The 15,334-nt window shown below is 39.8% G+C and overlaps 1 protein-coding gene across 1 annotated transcript; it reads right to left on the bottom strand.

Moving 5' to 3' along the window:
* Positions 1 to 388: 388 nt before the first annotated feature.
* On the bottom strand, positions 389 to 10,014 carry LOC149468690 (zinc finger protein 862-like). Its single transcript, XM_089669825.1, has 4 exons — positions 9,911 to 10,014; positions 9,271 to 9,281; positions 1,148 to 1,584; positions 389 to 832 (listed from the first exon to the last, which is right to left on the bottom strand). Exons 1-4 carry the CDS (start codon positions 10,012 to 10,014, stop codon positions 389 to 391), a joined length of 996 nt encoding a protein of 331 aa, XP_089525951.1.
* Between the last annotated feature and the right edge of the window lie 5,320 nt (positions 10,015 to 15,334).

The raw sequence follows: 15,334 nt of genomic DNA, 5'->3' as shown, positions 1-15,334 counted from the left end.
TAAAATAAATAACAATAGTAAACATTTTGCATTTTTTATCTCCAGCATCTTATTAAAAGAGAGCTTAGAGAAGTAGTGCATTAAGAAAAACCAAAAAAGTGCTTACTTAGATGCCAAAAAACATGGCATAGCACTAGTAAACATTTTAATAGGGCAGCCATGGTTTGTGTTGTACAGAAGGACCAAGACTTGTGTAATACCCTTTTTCTGATGCAAAATACCACTTCAATGGCTGTGTGTAGATTGCATTCTCTTCAATTAAGAAAAAAAACACCAAAAAAACATTTTTTGGATGAGAAAAAGCAGTAGGAAGCCAGTTTCACATCAAGATTTGCTATGGTTTTCATTGTACAGCAGGACAAAGACACGTGTAACATCCCCTTTCTGATTAAAAATACCACTTATCAATGGCTGTGTTTGGATTGTAATCTTTTAGTGGTGGTCCATTAATGGCAATCATCAAAATATCATCCAAAGTCTCCAGTGTCAGTGATGAACGATAGACCGTCTTTATTATGTTTTGGTAGCCTAAGCCACGTTCACATGAGGAGGTTGTTGGTGGAAGTACGGCACAGAAATTGAACAGTGGGAGTATGTTGCTGAATCTTTCTTTCTGCTGATTCCATCTTTTCACAGTCTCATTAAAAGAGAGTCCATTTTGAATGAAGAGTTTTAGGTCAGCCCACTCTGCTTCTAACAGGTCAATTTTGTCTTCAAACTGATTATCAAAAACATGTTTTGCAATTCTGTGCAACTCAGTCAATCCAAAGTTGAGGATGTGTGCTTTGTCTGGCCAAGACACGCTGTTAAATATTGAAAGATTGTACAATATCTAAGGAGAATGAGGAAAGCCTCAAAATTAAATATCTTTCTGCTTTGGCCAACACAGATTGGCGTATAGACTGAAATTCTCTGTCACCAGCTTGAAGATTGGTCAGCTGCAGCCCATGTAGTTTTCCATCTTCTGTAAACTTACTAAGAAATTCAAGTTCTTTTTTTTCCTTTCCCATCAGAAAGATCCTGGAGAGTTTTAACTGCATGTTCTAGTTTTTTTTTTTAGCTGACAGATCATAAGTTCCTCGTTCTGAAGACCCTGTGAAGGTTGCAGCTTGCTATAAAAATCGAATAGGAAATGCAAAAGTTTCACAAACTTCAGCTGTTTCAGGTCTTTCAGGATGCCTTTAACTTTAGCAGATTCACATGATCCCTCAGTTGATATCTGCTCAAAATGGCTCACTACTGTCTTCCAGTTTTGCAGAAAAGCACGCAAGGCCTCAACTTTGCTGGGTAACCAGCGCACTGTGTGTACATCTTTCATTTCCAAGATTTCCTCACTTAAAGTGTTTGCTAGATCTTTAAGTTGCATAAGGCGTTTTACTGAGCAATGATAATATTTGAAAACACGCCGCACCACCTCATCGAATGTTTGTAGGTATGGCATTTCCTTGCAAACATCCAAGATCGCAAGCTGCAAGCGATGAGCCACACAATATATGCTGATCATCTGTGGGCAGACTTCTTTCATCTGGACTGCTAAACCTGACTTGTGGCCAAGCATGCTTGCAGCTCCATCCGTTCCCAAGCCTGCAACCCATGAAGAGCCTCTGTAATTAAGATGCAAATTATCCATAAAGGCAGTCAATCCTGTGAAAAAACCTTTGGCAGTAGCATTTTCTAGCGCAAATGTACCCACAAAATCTTCTGACGTCTCCTTCTAAAACATAACTGACATAAATGTTTGCATTTTCAGTGTAGGTTCGATCTGTAGATCCGTCAATCATGATGCCAACAAAAGGTGACTTTTTAATGTTTGCCACAAGACTTTCTCTGATTATTCTTGCAATGAAATGAATGAATTGTTTGCATTGAACATTACTTCCATATTTCTGCAGAACTGGCACATCTAGTTTTGCACTCAATGTTAACAAATCAGGGAAATCTAGAAATGGCTTTTCACATTTAGCTACGTAATAAGAAATGTTAAGCGTGTGTGTCATGTGCTGAAACATTGCTGCATCCATTTTTCTGCTACACATAGCTAAAGGTCTTTCTTCAGGGTTGTCTCTAGCCTTTGCCTTATTAATATTCTTTGTGTGTATTACATTTGTCATGCCATACAAACGTTTCCCTTTTAAATGGAGCTTTTACGCCATTTGCCCATTTTTTCATCTGAAATTTGGGGGAACCAACTGCAAACTTTACATGTAACTGTATCATTTTCCTTGGAGTAAGCAAGCCATGAAAACTGATCCAGCCAATATGTACTAAAACAGCATTTTTTCGCGGTCCTTCCAGCATCACCATCATTTGTCTTTTTAGTTATTATGGCAGTGGAAGTTTGTGGCAAAGTACAACTAGCAACTGAATTAGTTATTGATTCATTCTCTTTTTCTATAGGGTTTTAGTGGGACTCCACAATAGTAGGATAAACTTCTGATGATATAAAATGATAATTTGCTCTGTTTCATGTTGCAGTGTGAACAAGGAGACCAAAAAAAATGTTTTGAAACACTCACAGGCATGAGATATGGGTTGAATACTGGAAATTTTCTTTCAGCAGAGGTCCAAATGGCATGTTTGTGCGATGACTCAGATCCTTTACATCACAGCCCCCCTGTCTTCTTAGGTTAGTCCATTAAAATGCATGAACTGCCCTACCCATGACATGAGCGTGCAAACGCGTAAGTACAGATCTGAATCGAGCCTCATATCACAATCCCATTCTTAGATCAGAATTCCCAGTCTCCACTTTACATTACACTCATTCCCCTTCACATCAAAATTCCCCTCTTCACATTAATGTCCTCAGCTTCCCCTTACATTAGTGTCTTCAGACTCCTCATTGCTGTCCTCAGCCCCTCCTCACTTTACTGTCCTCAGCTTCCCTCTCACATTACTGTCCTCAACCTCATCATTACTGTCCTGAGCCCCCCCATTACTGTCCTGAGCCTCCCTATTACTGCCTTTAGTCCCCCCCCATTACTGTCCTCAGTCCCTCCAATACTGTCCTGAGCTCCCACCCTTAACTGTCTTGAGCCCCCCATTATTATCCAGAGTCCCCCCTTAACTGTTCTGAGCCCCCCATTACTGTTCTCAGCAACCCCATTAATGCCCTCAGCCCCCTTTCACATTGCCCCCCCCCCTTCCTGTCCTGCCTTACACAGACAGGGAGGATGGGGGGGAGGCACAGCAGGTTTGGACAGAAGGCAGGAGTTGACAGCTGGTGATTGGTTGCTAGGACCGCTCTGAATCCTAGCAACCAATCACTTGCTTATTAACTCGAGCAGCCCCCACCCTCCATTCAGAGCTGTCCTGCCTCCCGCTGTCAGCTCTGTGAGAAATAGAATGACAGCAGTGGAAAAGAATGGCTCCCTAGTGGTGGGACCGCAGCAGTCCAGTCCATGGTCTGCCAATTAGTGATGCCTACTCTTGATGCTACTACATCTGGACAGCTTGGTCTGTTAAAATAAGTTGAAAAATAACAGAGTTTCTGGCTGGATCAACACGTGAAAACTCTTGTCCTCCCCACTCCCTCTTACTTTCTACCCTTTCTCTATGTCCACTCTTAAAATGATCTCTCTTTACGTAAAGGGAATTAATCTAGAAGAGAAAAGATCTTAGGTCCTCCATGAAGTGCACAAACATAGAGTCAAGACTGCACTTCCCCCAAACTCACAAACTCCCAATTCTCTATATATTTATTAATTTATATAGCACCGTCAATTTACGCAGCGCTTTATATATATATTGTACATTCACATCAGTCCCTAACCCTCAAGGGGCGTACAATCTAAAGTCCCTAACTCACATTCATACATACACATACTAGGGAAAATTTGCACAGGAGCCAATTAACCTACCAGCATGTCTTTGGAGTGTGGGAGCAAACCGGAGTATCCGGAGGAAACCCACGCAGGCACAGGGAGAACATGCAAACTCCAGGCAGGTGGTGCTGTGTTTGGGATTCCAACCAACAACCCTAGTACTGCCAGGCTGAAGTGCTAACCATTTAGCCACTGTGCTGCCCATGCTCTATTGAGTACCACTCTGCAAATGTGAATTTTAAATCCAAGGGTGTTTTCAATTCTGGTAGCAAAATACACCTCTCACGCATTCAGACCAGCTAGCAAATGAAGAGAGTCATTTTCTAGCTCTTAAAGTCAGGTTGGGTGACAGCACTCTCACTCTAGCAAGTAACTGGCAAGTGCACTAAATTAGTGGTTTTATAAGAGAGTATTCATAAAATTCACTTTATAATCTATTTTTAAAACCACTTCTTGATTCATTCATGTGTTCCTTTTCCATTCCTTTACAGAGCACTGCACCAGAGTAGAAATGAATTTAACCTATCTCTTACTACACTATTCATGTAGGACTAAACCAAATGAGAAGGATTACATCTTCTATTCCTACCACCAAAAAAATGCTCCATTAACTTTTTATCTTGCAACCTGACCTACACTTTCTTCATAAGGCCTCTATAGAGCCCATGATTTTTTCTGACCATTACCCAGTCTCATGCACTCTGCTCTTTCCATAAAGACATATTATAACTAAGATATGGAGACCGAATTGTTATTCAATGCCATCAGACTGCATACTATTCAAACCCATCAGCTTAAATATTTCAGGGGCAATGACATACGTAGCTCCACTTTAAAGAGAACCTCACCCTTCTACTTTATAAATTGCAAATAAAATGTGCTTACCTAAAGACGTATACTTTTCAAAGTCTACATGACTAATTCTTCACTTCCACTGGTTTTCATGTTGCTCCTGTTGCTGCCTTGGCTTCTGCCCCCATGCCGCCATTTTCAAAGTTTATGTAAAATTTATTGTCATACCAATACTGTGAGATCCCCTGAGATCTTGCAGTTTAGGTGCCATAGCTTCCTATGTTGATGGTGCCTTCCCAAGGGACATCTCTGTGGCCAGAGCTATGTCACCACTGCCCAAAGCAAAACAATGAAGTGGAAAGTAAAGAGGTAAGTAATAGCAAAAAAACTTTTTTTTAAAGAAACCAGTGTTAGATGATTTCACACCAGCATGCAGAGCATGGTATTTAATGCTCAGCCATAACTATTTATTTTTTTTCCAAATAATTTTTATTGGATTTTAACAAAGATACCCAAACGATTGTACAACAAATCATGGTTGCAAAAGCAGGTTACATAGTATATAATTGTGCAGAAATTGAACATTGCCATATGAGTGGTTAAACAATGACTGCTAACAGAAAACAGAGAAAATTTCTGATGGAACGATACATAGATGTGTATAGGCCAATATAGGAATATCAGAAGAATGTAAATCAGCATTGCTTTCAAATTACCTAGTCAGGTTTAAAACAAGATAACATTGGGATGAGCAAACATGTCCTGTAATCTCTAACAAATTTAGAATTCAATGACCAAAAAGACATATATTCCAAATGTTCCACTGTGCCTCAAAATGATTTATTTTGCCATCTTTAAAAGCCATCATTTTCTCATATTCCCACATATCCCTGACTTGGTTAATAACTTCTCTTACATTTGGGGTTTCAATGGATTTCCATTTCCTCATAATTATTGCTCTAGCTGTGTGGAGTATTTGCAAAGAGACCGGTTTGAGAACAGTAGGGATCCGATCTATATTAATACTAAAGATAAATAGATCTGCTGACGGTGTAATGTAAAAGCCTGTTACCCGAGATATTAGTTTAAATATTTCAGCCCAGTAGCTACGTATATTTAGGCACGACCACAGCATATGAATTAACGTGCCTGAATTCCCACATCCTCTCCAACACATACCAGAGGACTTAGGGTAAAATTTGGCTAACATGTAAGGAGTAAAATACCATCTTAGATTAATTTTTTGTGCTAATTCCTAATAGTTAGAACATCTTGAGTACTGATAGTTAGATGCAAATGCTTTGGTCCATTGTGCATTTGTGTATTCACAATTAAGATCATTTTCCCATTTTATTATCTGTTATGTTTTGGTAAAGGATGTTTTATCATTAAGCAAGTCGTAAAACAGGGAAATGCCTTTTGTTTTGGCCCTTTCCAATGTCCAATACGACCACGCCTTAAAGGATAATTGTAATGGGCTTATATTTAGATTCTGTAGCAATTATTCTTATGTAGGTAATCTTTCTTCTTCAGGTAGCAAATGTTCCTTTACTAAATCCTCGATTGTACGAACCCATCTTTCATTTAAAATGTCACTAAGAGTGATCAGGTTCTTATCCATCCATTTCTCAAATTAAATATCTGGTGTCAAATATTTTAAGGAATCTATAGGGATAGAAACTTTTATATAATCATCTTGTTTGCCTCCAATTTTAGTAAACTCTTGCCATGCTTGTAGAGTGAATGAGATAATTGGGTGACTCCACAGTTGCTGTGAAGATTTGTTTCGGCTAATCATTAGTAAGTTATAAAAGATGTTGGGGAAAACCCAATTGTTCTCCAAGGAATTCCAGTGTATAGGGACACTATGTAGTAATCTTTTAAGAAAGGAAATCCCATACCTCCCACTGACCTCTGTTTCATTAAGATTTTACGTGAACACCTCACCTTGCTATCTGCCCACACAAATTTAGGGAGCATAGTTTGCATGCAGGAAAAAAAGGAATGAGAGATGCAAATCGCAATCATTCTAAAATAATAAAGAATTTTAGGCAGTAACATAATTTTATATGCTGCCAATCTCCCTGACCAAGACAAATAGAATTTTTTCAGACAAGAGATCTCTTTTTGTATATCTATAATCAATGGTAAAAATTAGTTTTGTACATGTCTGATAAACTTGGAGTTAATTTTATTCCTAGATATTGGATTGACTCGACAGCCCAATGGTAGCTAAATTTTGACTCCAAGGCACACCTAGTCTGATGGTCTAAGTGAATCCCTAAAACATTAGACTTATAAGTATTTACTTTATAATAAGAATTTCTGTTGAATTGCTCTATGACATTATGTACTTCCGGGAGGGACCTCAATGGATCCTCCAGGGATAAAATCACGTCATCTGTGAACAATGTAATAGTGTGTTGTCGAGCGTTTGAGAATCCTTTAATGAGTGGATTTGATCTCATTTTCTCAGCCAACGGTTCCATGAGCAGGGTGAAAATCAGCAGCGAGAGGGGGCATCCTTGGCGTGTGCCATTAGTTATCTCGAACATCTCTGAATACATTCCTTCAGTAAATACATGAGCCAAGGGATTGCAGTATAGTGCCATTATAGCTGATTGCATAAAGCCTTGGATACCAAATCTATCCAGCACCGCTGACAAATACCCCCAGTGAATCCTATAAAAGGCCTTCTCTGCATCCAAGGCCAGAAGCAGAGAAGGCCTTCTCCTCCCATTTGCCAAATGTATCAGATTCAGCATTCTCCTAGTAGCATCTGGGACCTGACGACCCGTGACAAAGCCCACCTGGTATTTTTGTATCAATGCTGGCAAGCACTTAGCCGATCTGTTTGCTAATAATTTGGAGTAAATTTTTAGGTCAACATTTAATAATTATATTGGCCTAAAATTTTGAGGAGTCGTAGGTGTTTTCCCGGGTTTAGGTAGGGTAAATATCATGGCTTTTGGCATTTCAGATGGAAATTCAGCCTTGGACACAGCTGCGTTAAAAATGGAGATCATATGAGGCAAAAGACTTGACTGATACACTTTGTAGTATTCTGCAGAATAACCGTCAGGACCTGGTGACTTGTTATGTGGCAAATGATTTATGAGTGTACTAACCTCTACCAATGTAAATTGTGAGTTTATATAATCAAGATCTTCGTCTGATATCTTAGGTAAGGAACTTGTATCTAAACATTTTTTTGGTTGATATGTAGTATTATCACCCTTTGAAATAAATCTGCAATATCTTTGGGATTATAAACCTTAGATCCTCTTCTTTTACCTGATTGAACAATAGTTTGCCTGCTTTATTTCCATATCTGTAGTTGGTGGCTTTTAAAACTTTAATATGTCGGCTATATTGACCTATTAATAAAGATCTCAAGTCCTGTCTAGCTTTAAACAATTGGTCTCTGACCTTTTGAGAAGGTAGAGTTTTATTTGCTGCTTCCATATTTGTTATACTCTTCATCAATTCATTTAACTGCTGCTTTTAGATAAAGAATTTAGATAAGGAGGCCTCTCAAATAGGCCTTGTGTGCGTTCCACAGTGTGAAAGGGTCTACAACCAAAGGGGCTTTAATCTCAAAAAATTCCTTTAGTGCTCTAGTAATTTCTTTTTTATGTATCGGATGAGATAGAATTGAGACATCATTCCACCATCTATTTGCCCTAGTTTCTGTACGTAACTCCCCCACACAAATGGATATTGGGGCATGATCAGACAATGTTATAGTATGGATCTCAGATTTGCTAATGTTTTGCAATAAGAATTTGTCCACCAGGAACATGTCTATCTTAGAGTATGAATGATGTACATGGAAGAAAAATAAATAATCTTTTTCTGAGGCGTGTTGATACCTCCACACATTGAACATATTTGTCTTGGAAATAAAATTAGTCAGGGAAGCTCTAGAAGATTTAGGCCCTGGTAGGACAGAGCAGTCCATACCAGGATTTGCAATGGCATAGAAGTCACCGCACAAGATCACGTCCCCTGCGCAGGGACTTAACCATTTTCCATAGTTTATTGAGAGATCTAATCTGTTTAATGTTTGGCAGATACACATTGATCAACGTATATATGACATTGTTAATCTCTCAAATTAGCATACTATATCTTCCTAGATTGTCAAGTACCACCTCTAGTTGTTTAAAGGCAACTGTTATAAGCACTCCCCTCTTTTTCTTAACAGCATTTGAACAAAAAATATGTGGGAAGTAACGATGTTTAAACACCGGTGCTTTTTGAGAAGAAAAATGTCTCTTGCAGACACAGTATGTCACAGTCTACTCTACGGGCCTCTTTCTAGACTGACCCTCTCTTAACAGGGTTATTCAGAACATTGACATTGAAGGAAGAAATTTTGTAGGTCATAATGAGACACTAGGTGGAGGCGAGTTGTGAAGTATTGTGTTACCTGCAGCTATTCTGAAATGAACACTCACTGGAGGGAGCCCTAATGATTGTCAGGGGTATTATGAAATCCAACAGAATGCAAAACTTCCAATGGCAAATTGGAATAACACTAGTACCGCACAGGAAAAAAGAGTAACTTTTAGTCCGCACTGACTGTAAATTGTTCTGAGCTATTTACAAATAAAAACTGGCAATTCTTATCAGAATCTGAGTGGAAAGATACCACTAATATACCTGGGGGTGAAAAGACAAAATGTCAACATCTTAAACAGGCTCACCGGAGTGAAAAAACACACAAAATCAACCTGCATCTACATCAGAACCGGCATGTGAAGCTTTAGAGGAGTTTGGAGAGAAGGCTTGATTGAATTGATGAGGTTCAAGTATGTTCCAAGCTCAGGGCAGCTTCAGGCCCTCCTTTACTGCCGTTACAGCATGAGTGGCGTCGTCTTTTGTGATTAACAGCTTTGCTGGGTACACCCAACGGTATGATATGTTTATGGTATGTGGTTGTTTAAAGGCTTAGTTATCGTTAGTAGCTGTCTCCTTCGTTGCATTGTATATGCTGATAAGTCTGCAAAAAATAGAAGACCCTGTAGACTGGATGGAAGATTATTCTTACTCCTGGAGATCAGCATCAACCTCTCTTTAATAAGATAAAATGGATTATAGCAATAGTGTCTCTTGGTAGATGATCTGGAACATGCTTAGGCTTAGGCAACCTATAAATATGGTCTGTTATTAGTTCTTCTGAGGTGATTTCAGGAAGTGCCTCCTGAAGTGTGTTAGCAAAGAACCCTTTTAATTAAGATGGTATAATTGACTCCAGAATCCCTTTTATTTTAATATTGCTGCACTTAGACCTGTCCTCTAGATCTGCCAACTTCACTTTTATCCCATTCAAGTCGTCATCTTGAGCATTGTGAGAATCCACTAGCTCATTAAAAGTGGTCGCAAATTCGCCCATCTTAGATTCAATGTGTGACACTATTAGAAACCGATGCTATTTCTGATTTGAATTGCTGTGCCAGAGACATAATATCAGAGTGAATAGTTGTATGCAATGACACTAACATATCCTTAAGTATTGCATCCAGCACTGGTTGGTTAGATGTCAGAAATTCTAAGATGGAATCATGTAACTCTCTTGTATCTTCTAATGAGGTGTCTAAATCACTCACCTCCTGAGAAGGAGTATTATTTTGTAATTTAGGCTTCACTTTTGCTGGGCTGGAGGCAGTAGATAAAGACTGGGACTGAGAAGTATGGTTGTTATCTGTGACTTGTTGCTTAGAACGTCTGAGGGATGATCCCTGCTCCAGATCATGCCTGTGTAGTGTGCTCGTGGTGCAGCCGGCACCATCTTGCTTAAGGAGGCCCTGCGGCCGTGAGAAGAAATCTGTCATCCTCCCCAGTTTGCCCCTCTACTTTCTCTTTCTAGAAAGCATGTTTGGCAGTGCCCAGAGTTCAAGGGATAAGTGGCGGCTGAAAACTAAGGTCTGTGTGGCTGTAATCCTGTCTGGAGAGCCGCTCAGACCGGGGCTCCTTCACTGAGCGGCCATCTTCTCCAGAGCTCGGCCACGCCCCCCAGTGATAATTATTTGATGAGCATGACAGCAAAAGTGACAGGCTTTTGGCTAGATTCTTGCAAGCAAAATGAGCAAATAGGGCTGTGCACAGCATACTTAAAGGCAGGGTTCACTCCAAGAAGGAATCGAAACAGTTCCAGCCTTACGAATAATTGTATAACCTTGCAGAAATCAGCTTAGAAAATCCAGCTGAGCATACACACAAATTTGTATTTAAGACTTCCTCACTCTTTATGGTCCCCATACCATCCCAATGGAGACACATCGGCTTGAAAGACCTTTTGCCGTTGAGGATTTCTTCCTTGTACTGAAGCAATACCAGGCACCAGGTATGTATGGTATGGTTTTTACCAGGCAAAACTCAGAGCCAGATGGCCTCATGGCCATGGCCAAGTATATTCCTGCACCTCATTTTGTGTCAACTCTAACGTTCTCCCCTTCACTCTCCCCTCAGCTATTGGAAGCACATATTACAGTCTCACAAAAGGAAGGAAAGGACTCCGCTTGGGTTATGATCTATTTTTCTATATCTCTCTCTGAATGTAGACATTAATACATTTACCAAGATCTTAGCAATAGCCTCCTTCTGATACTCTGTTCCATAGTGTCATTAATCCAAATGGCCTCAAGTCCTTTATTCTTGACAACATAGTGAAGGCGTTGAATTAACACTACTGGCCGACCATGAAACAGGCAATCACAGCTCCAAGTGGAAATGTGGCTAGAACTGGGGCTCTTTACGTGAGTCCACAGACAAGGGTAAAAGTGAACGGCCACCTGTTGGACACCTTCTGAATCTGTAACAGCACAATGCAAGTTTGCCTTCTTTCCCCATTCCTATTCAGACTAACTCTGGAACCATTCCTCTGTCCTCCAGTCCAAATATTAAGGGCATAAATGTGCATGGAAAGTATTAAAACTGGCTGCAATCAATGACAATGTGCTCTTGTTTCTCTATGTCCTACACACTACATTTCCATACCTGCTATGGGATCTTGAAACCTTTCTATTTCAAACCTGAAAATGAATTACTGCACGTCTTGCACTAAATATCTTTTCTGCTGACAGATATAGTGCAATATTTCTAATTCAGTTTTCCATGTGCATTAAAATACAACGCAATTAAAAAGAATAGCCTATGGAATCACCAAGTCAATTATGTAAAACACATTATAAATGTTTTACTAGTTGCTTCCTCAGGATCCACTTGCTCGTGCTGTCTTAGGATATGGTAGATAACAAACAATGTATAATAGACAAAAACATCACAATATATTCTAGGTGTTATGACTACCCCCAACAAAGGGGTCAATATCACAATCAATATACATGAAAAAGAAAAAACACTATAACCTAATAACATTATACCTCAAGGACAGTGGAAAGGGGAAGAAATAGAGAAACAAAAAAAACTATGAATATATATAAACAGTGCAGCGTTAAAATAAATGTGAATAAATATAAATAAATAAATAATACCCCCAGTGCACAAAGGGGTTAAACTATTATCAAGTGCAACACGTGGATTCCCAATGGGAATGATGAATGTGTAAAAGTAACCAGTGTCCTGACCGACACTCAAAAAAATACCTCAAATAACACTGCCGTGATACATACAAAAATTACACAATAATAAATACAGCAAATAAAATGTCCATGATAGTGCTCAAAACACAATATTCATTCAAGTACTGCTATGTGTTCACTCCGTGCAAATCCTTAGTGGCCGAAGTGCCCCTTCACCTCCTTAAATCGACCCTACAGGGTCAGCTCGCTCTGAGAATTAAGACAACTCTGGATGGTAACAGGATCCTGTTCAAATCCACTCCCAAGTACTCCGATCCTTTAATGCACCGCCCTGTCAGCAGCATCCCCTCTGGATCAAATGCAAACAAAGAACCTTTCCTAGTGTAAAACCGTTTTTTATTTGAATGTAAACAGTAAAGAAAATTGCCCACTCACATGCTCCTTCTCCTTTAACACAGCTCTTCTACCTCATGCTAAAGATGTATTGCATGGGTATTGATACAGGGATTTCAAATATGGCCCCCACGCCGGAAGTGACGTCACCGCGCACCGCGCACGTGACTTCCTCAGGGTAAAACGTTTTTTACCCTGAGGAAGTCACGTGTCCAGCATGACGCAATGCATCGGTACGCGAGGAGGTATTTCTGGGTGCACGGTGATGTCACTTCCGGCGTGGGGGCCATGTTTGAAATCCCTGTATCAATACCCATGCAGCTACTACAGGACCAGGACACTATGCTGGAAATTGCCAGAGAACTTCAAGCTTATGTCTGTATCAATGATACTGAGGAAGTGACCTCTTCTACTCCTTTGGGAAGCGCATACAGGCCATATATATATATATATATATATATATATATATACAGTCAGGTCCATAAATATTGGGACATCGACACAATTCTAAAATTTTTGGCTCTATACACCACCACAATGGATTTGAAATGAAACAAATAAGATGTGCTTTAACTGCAGACTGTCAGCTTTAATTTGAGGGTATTTACATCCAAATCAGGTGAACGGTGTAGGAATTACAACAGTTTGCATATGTGCCTCCCACTTGTTAAGGGACCAAAACTAATGGGACAATTAGCTTCTCAACTGTTCCATGGCCAGGTGTGTGTTATTCCCTCATTTTCCCAATTACAATGAGCAGATAAAAGGTCCAGAGTTCATTTCAAGTGTGCTATTTGCATTTGGAATCTGTTGCTGTCAACTCTCAAGATGAGATCCAAAGAGCTGTCACTATCAGTAAAGCAAGCCATCATTAGGCTGAAAAAACAAACCCATCAGAGAGATAGCAAAAACATTAGGCATGGCCAAAACAACTGTTTGGAACATTCTTAAAAAGAAAGAACGCACCGGTGAGCTCAGCAACACCAAAAGACCCGGAAGACCACGGAAAACCACTGTGGTGGATGACCGAAGAATTCTTTCCCTGGTGAAGAAAACACCCTTCACAACAGTTGGCCAGATCAAGAACACTCTCCAGGAGGTAGGTGTATGTGTGTCAAAGTCAACAATCAAGAGAAGACTTCGCCAGAGTGAATACAGAGGGTTCACCACAAGATGTAAACCATTGGTGAGCCTCAAAAACAGGAAGGCCAGATTAGAGTTTGCCAAACGATATCTAAAAAAGCCTTCACAGATTAGAGTTTGCCAAACGATATCTAAAAAAGCCTTCACAGTTCTGGAACAACATCCTATGGACAGATGAGACCAAGATCAACTTGTACCAGAGTAATGGGAAGAGAAGAGTATGGAGAAGGAAAGGAACTGCTCATGATCCTAAGCATACCACCTCATCAGTGAAGCATGGTGGTGGTAGTGTCATGGCGTGGGCATGTATGGCTGCCAATGGAACTGGTTCTCTTGTATTTATTGATGATGTGACTGCTGACAAAAGCAGCAGGATGAATTCTGAAGTGTTTCGGGCAATATTATCTGCTCATATTCAGCCAAATGCTTCAGAACTCATTGGACGCCGCTTCACAGTGCAGTTAGACAATGACCCAAAGCATACTGCAAAAGCAACCAAAGAGTTTTTTAAGGGAAAGAAGTGGAATGTTATGCAATGGCCAAGTCAATCACCTGACCTGAATCCAATTGAGCATGCATTTCACTTGCTGAAGACAAAACTGAAGGGAGAATGCCCCAAGAACAAGCAGGATTTGAAGACAGTTGCAGTAGAGGCCTGGCAGAGCATCACCAGGGATGAAACCCAGTGTCTGGTGATGTCTATGCGTTCCAGACTTCAGGCTGTAATTGACTGAAAAGGATTTGCAACCAAGTATTAAAAAGTGAAAGTTTGATTTATGATTATTATTCTGTCCCATTACTTTTGGTCCCTTAACAAGTGGGAGGCACATATGCAAACTGTTGTAATTCCTACACTGTTCACCTGATTTAGATGTAAATACCATCAAATTAAAGCTGACAGTCTGCAATTAAAGCACATCTTATTTGTTTCATTTCAAATCCATTGTGGTGGTGTATAGAGCCAAAAATTTTAGAATTGTGTCAATGTCCCAATATTTATGGACCTGACTGTGTATATATATATATATATATATATATATATATAATTATTATTATACAGGATTTATATAGCGCTTTACAATATAACAAGAGACAATACAGCAACAATACAGTTCAATACAAGAGGGATAGGAGGGCCCTGCTCCTTGGAGCTTACAATCTATGAGGGAGGGGCTAGTGGTATAAAAGGTAGTAACTGTGGGGGTTGGACTGGTTGGAAGAGTAGAAGATTCCATTATTAGCTGAGGGCAGGATAGGCTTCCCTGTAAAGATAGGTTTTCAGAGATCGCCTAAAAGTGAGCTGAGTAGGCGATAGTCTGATACATTGGGGTAGACTATATATACTGCTTCTACAAACATTTGTGAAAGAATGGGTCGCTCTCAGGAGCTCAGTGAATTCAAGAGTGGTACCATGATAGGTTGTCACCTGTGCAATAAGTCCATCCATGAAATTTCCTTGCTATTAAATATTCCATAGTCAACTGTTAGTGGTATTACTGTATAAGAAAGTGCAAGTGACTGGGAACAACAGCAACTCAGCCATGACGTGGTAGGCCACATAAAATGACAGAGTGGGGTCATGCGCAAAAGTCGCCAACTGTCTGCAGAATCAATAGCTAAAGACCTCAAAACTTC

The sequence above is a fragment of the Staurois parvus genome, unplaced genomic scaffold, assembly GCF_062004578.1.
Source record: "Staurois parvus isolate SC_StPar_1 unplaced genomic scaffold, SC_StPar_1.0 ptg000081l, whole genome shotgun sequence".
Classification (NCBI taxonomy): domain Eukaryota; kingdom Metazoa; phylum Chordata; class Amphibia; order Anura; family Ranidae; genus Staurois; species Staurois parvus.
Note: the sequence above shows the minus strand (reverse complement) of the source record. Positions and strands in the feature narration are given on the sequence as shown.

What these genes read in the sequence shown, in the direction of transcription:
- LOC149468690 (XM_089669825.1), bottom strand. Translation starts at nt 10,014, where the DNA reads ATGGGCGAATTTGCGACCACTTTTAATGAGCTAGTGGATTCTCACAAT. An exon ending in ACCTGAAACAGCTGAAGTTT is followed by an intron (nt 833 to 1,147) that starts GTGAAACTTTTG and finishes CATTCTCCTTAG; the next exon opens with ATATTGTACAATCTTTCAAT.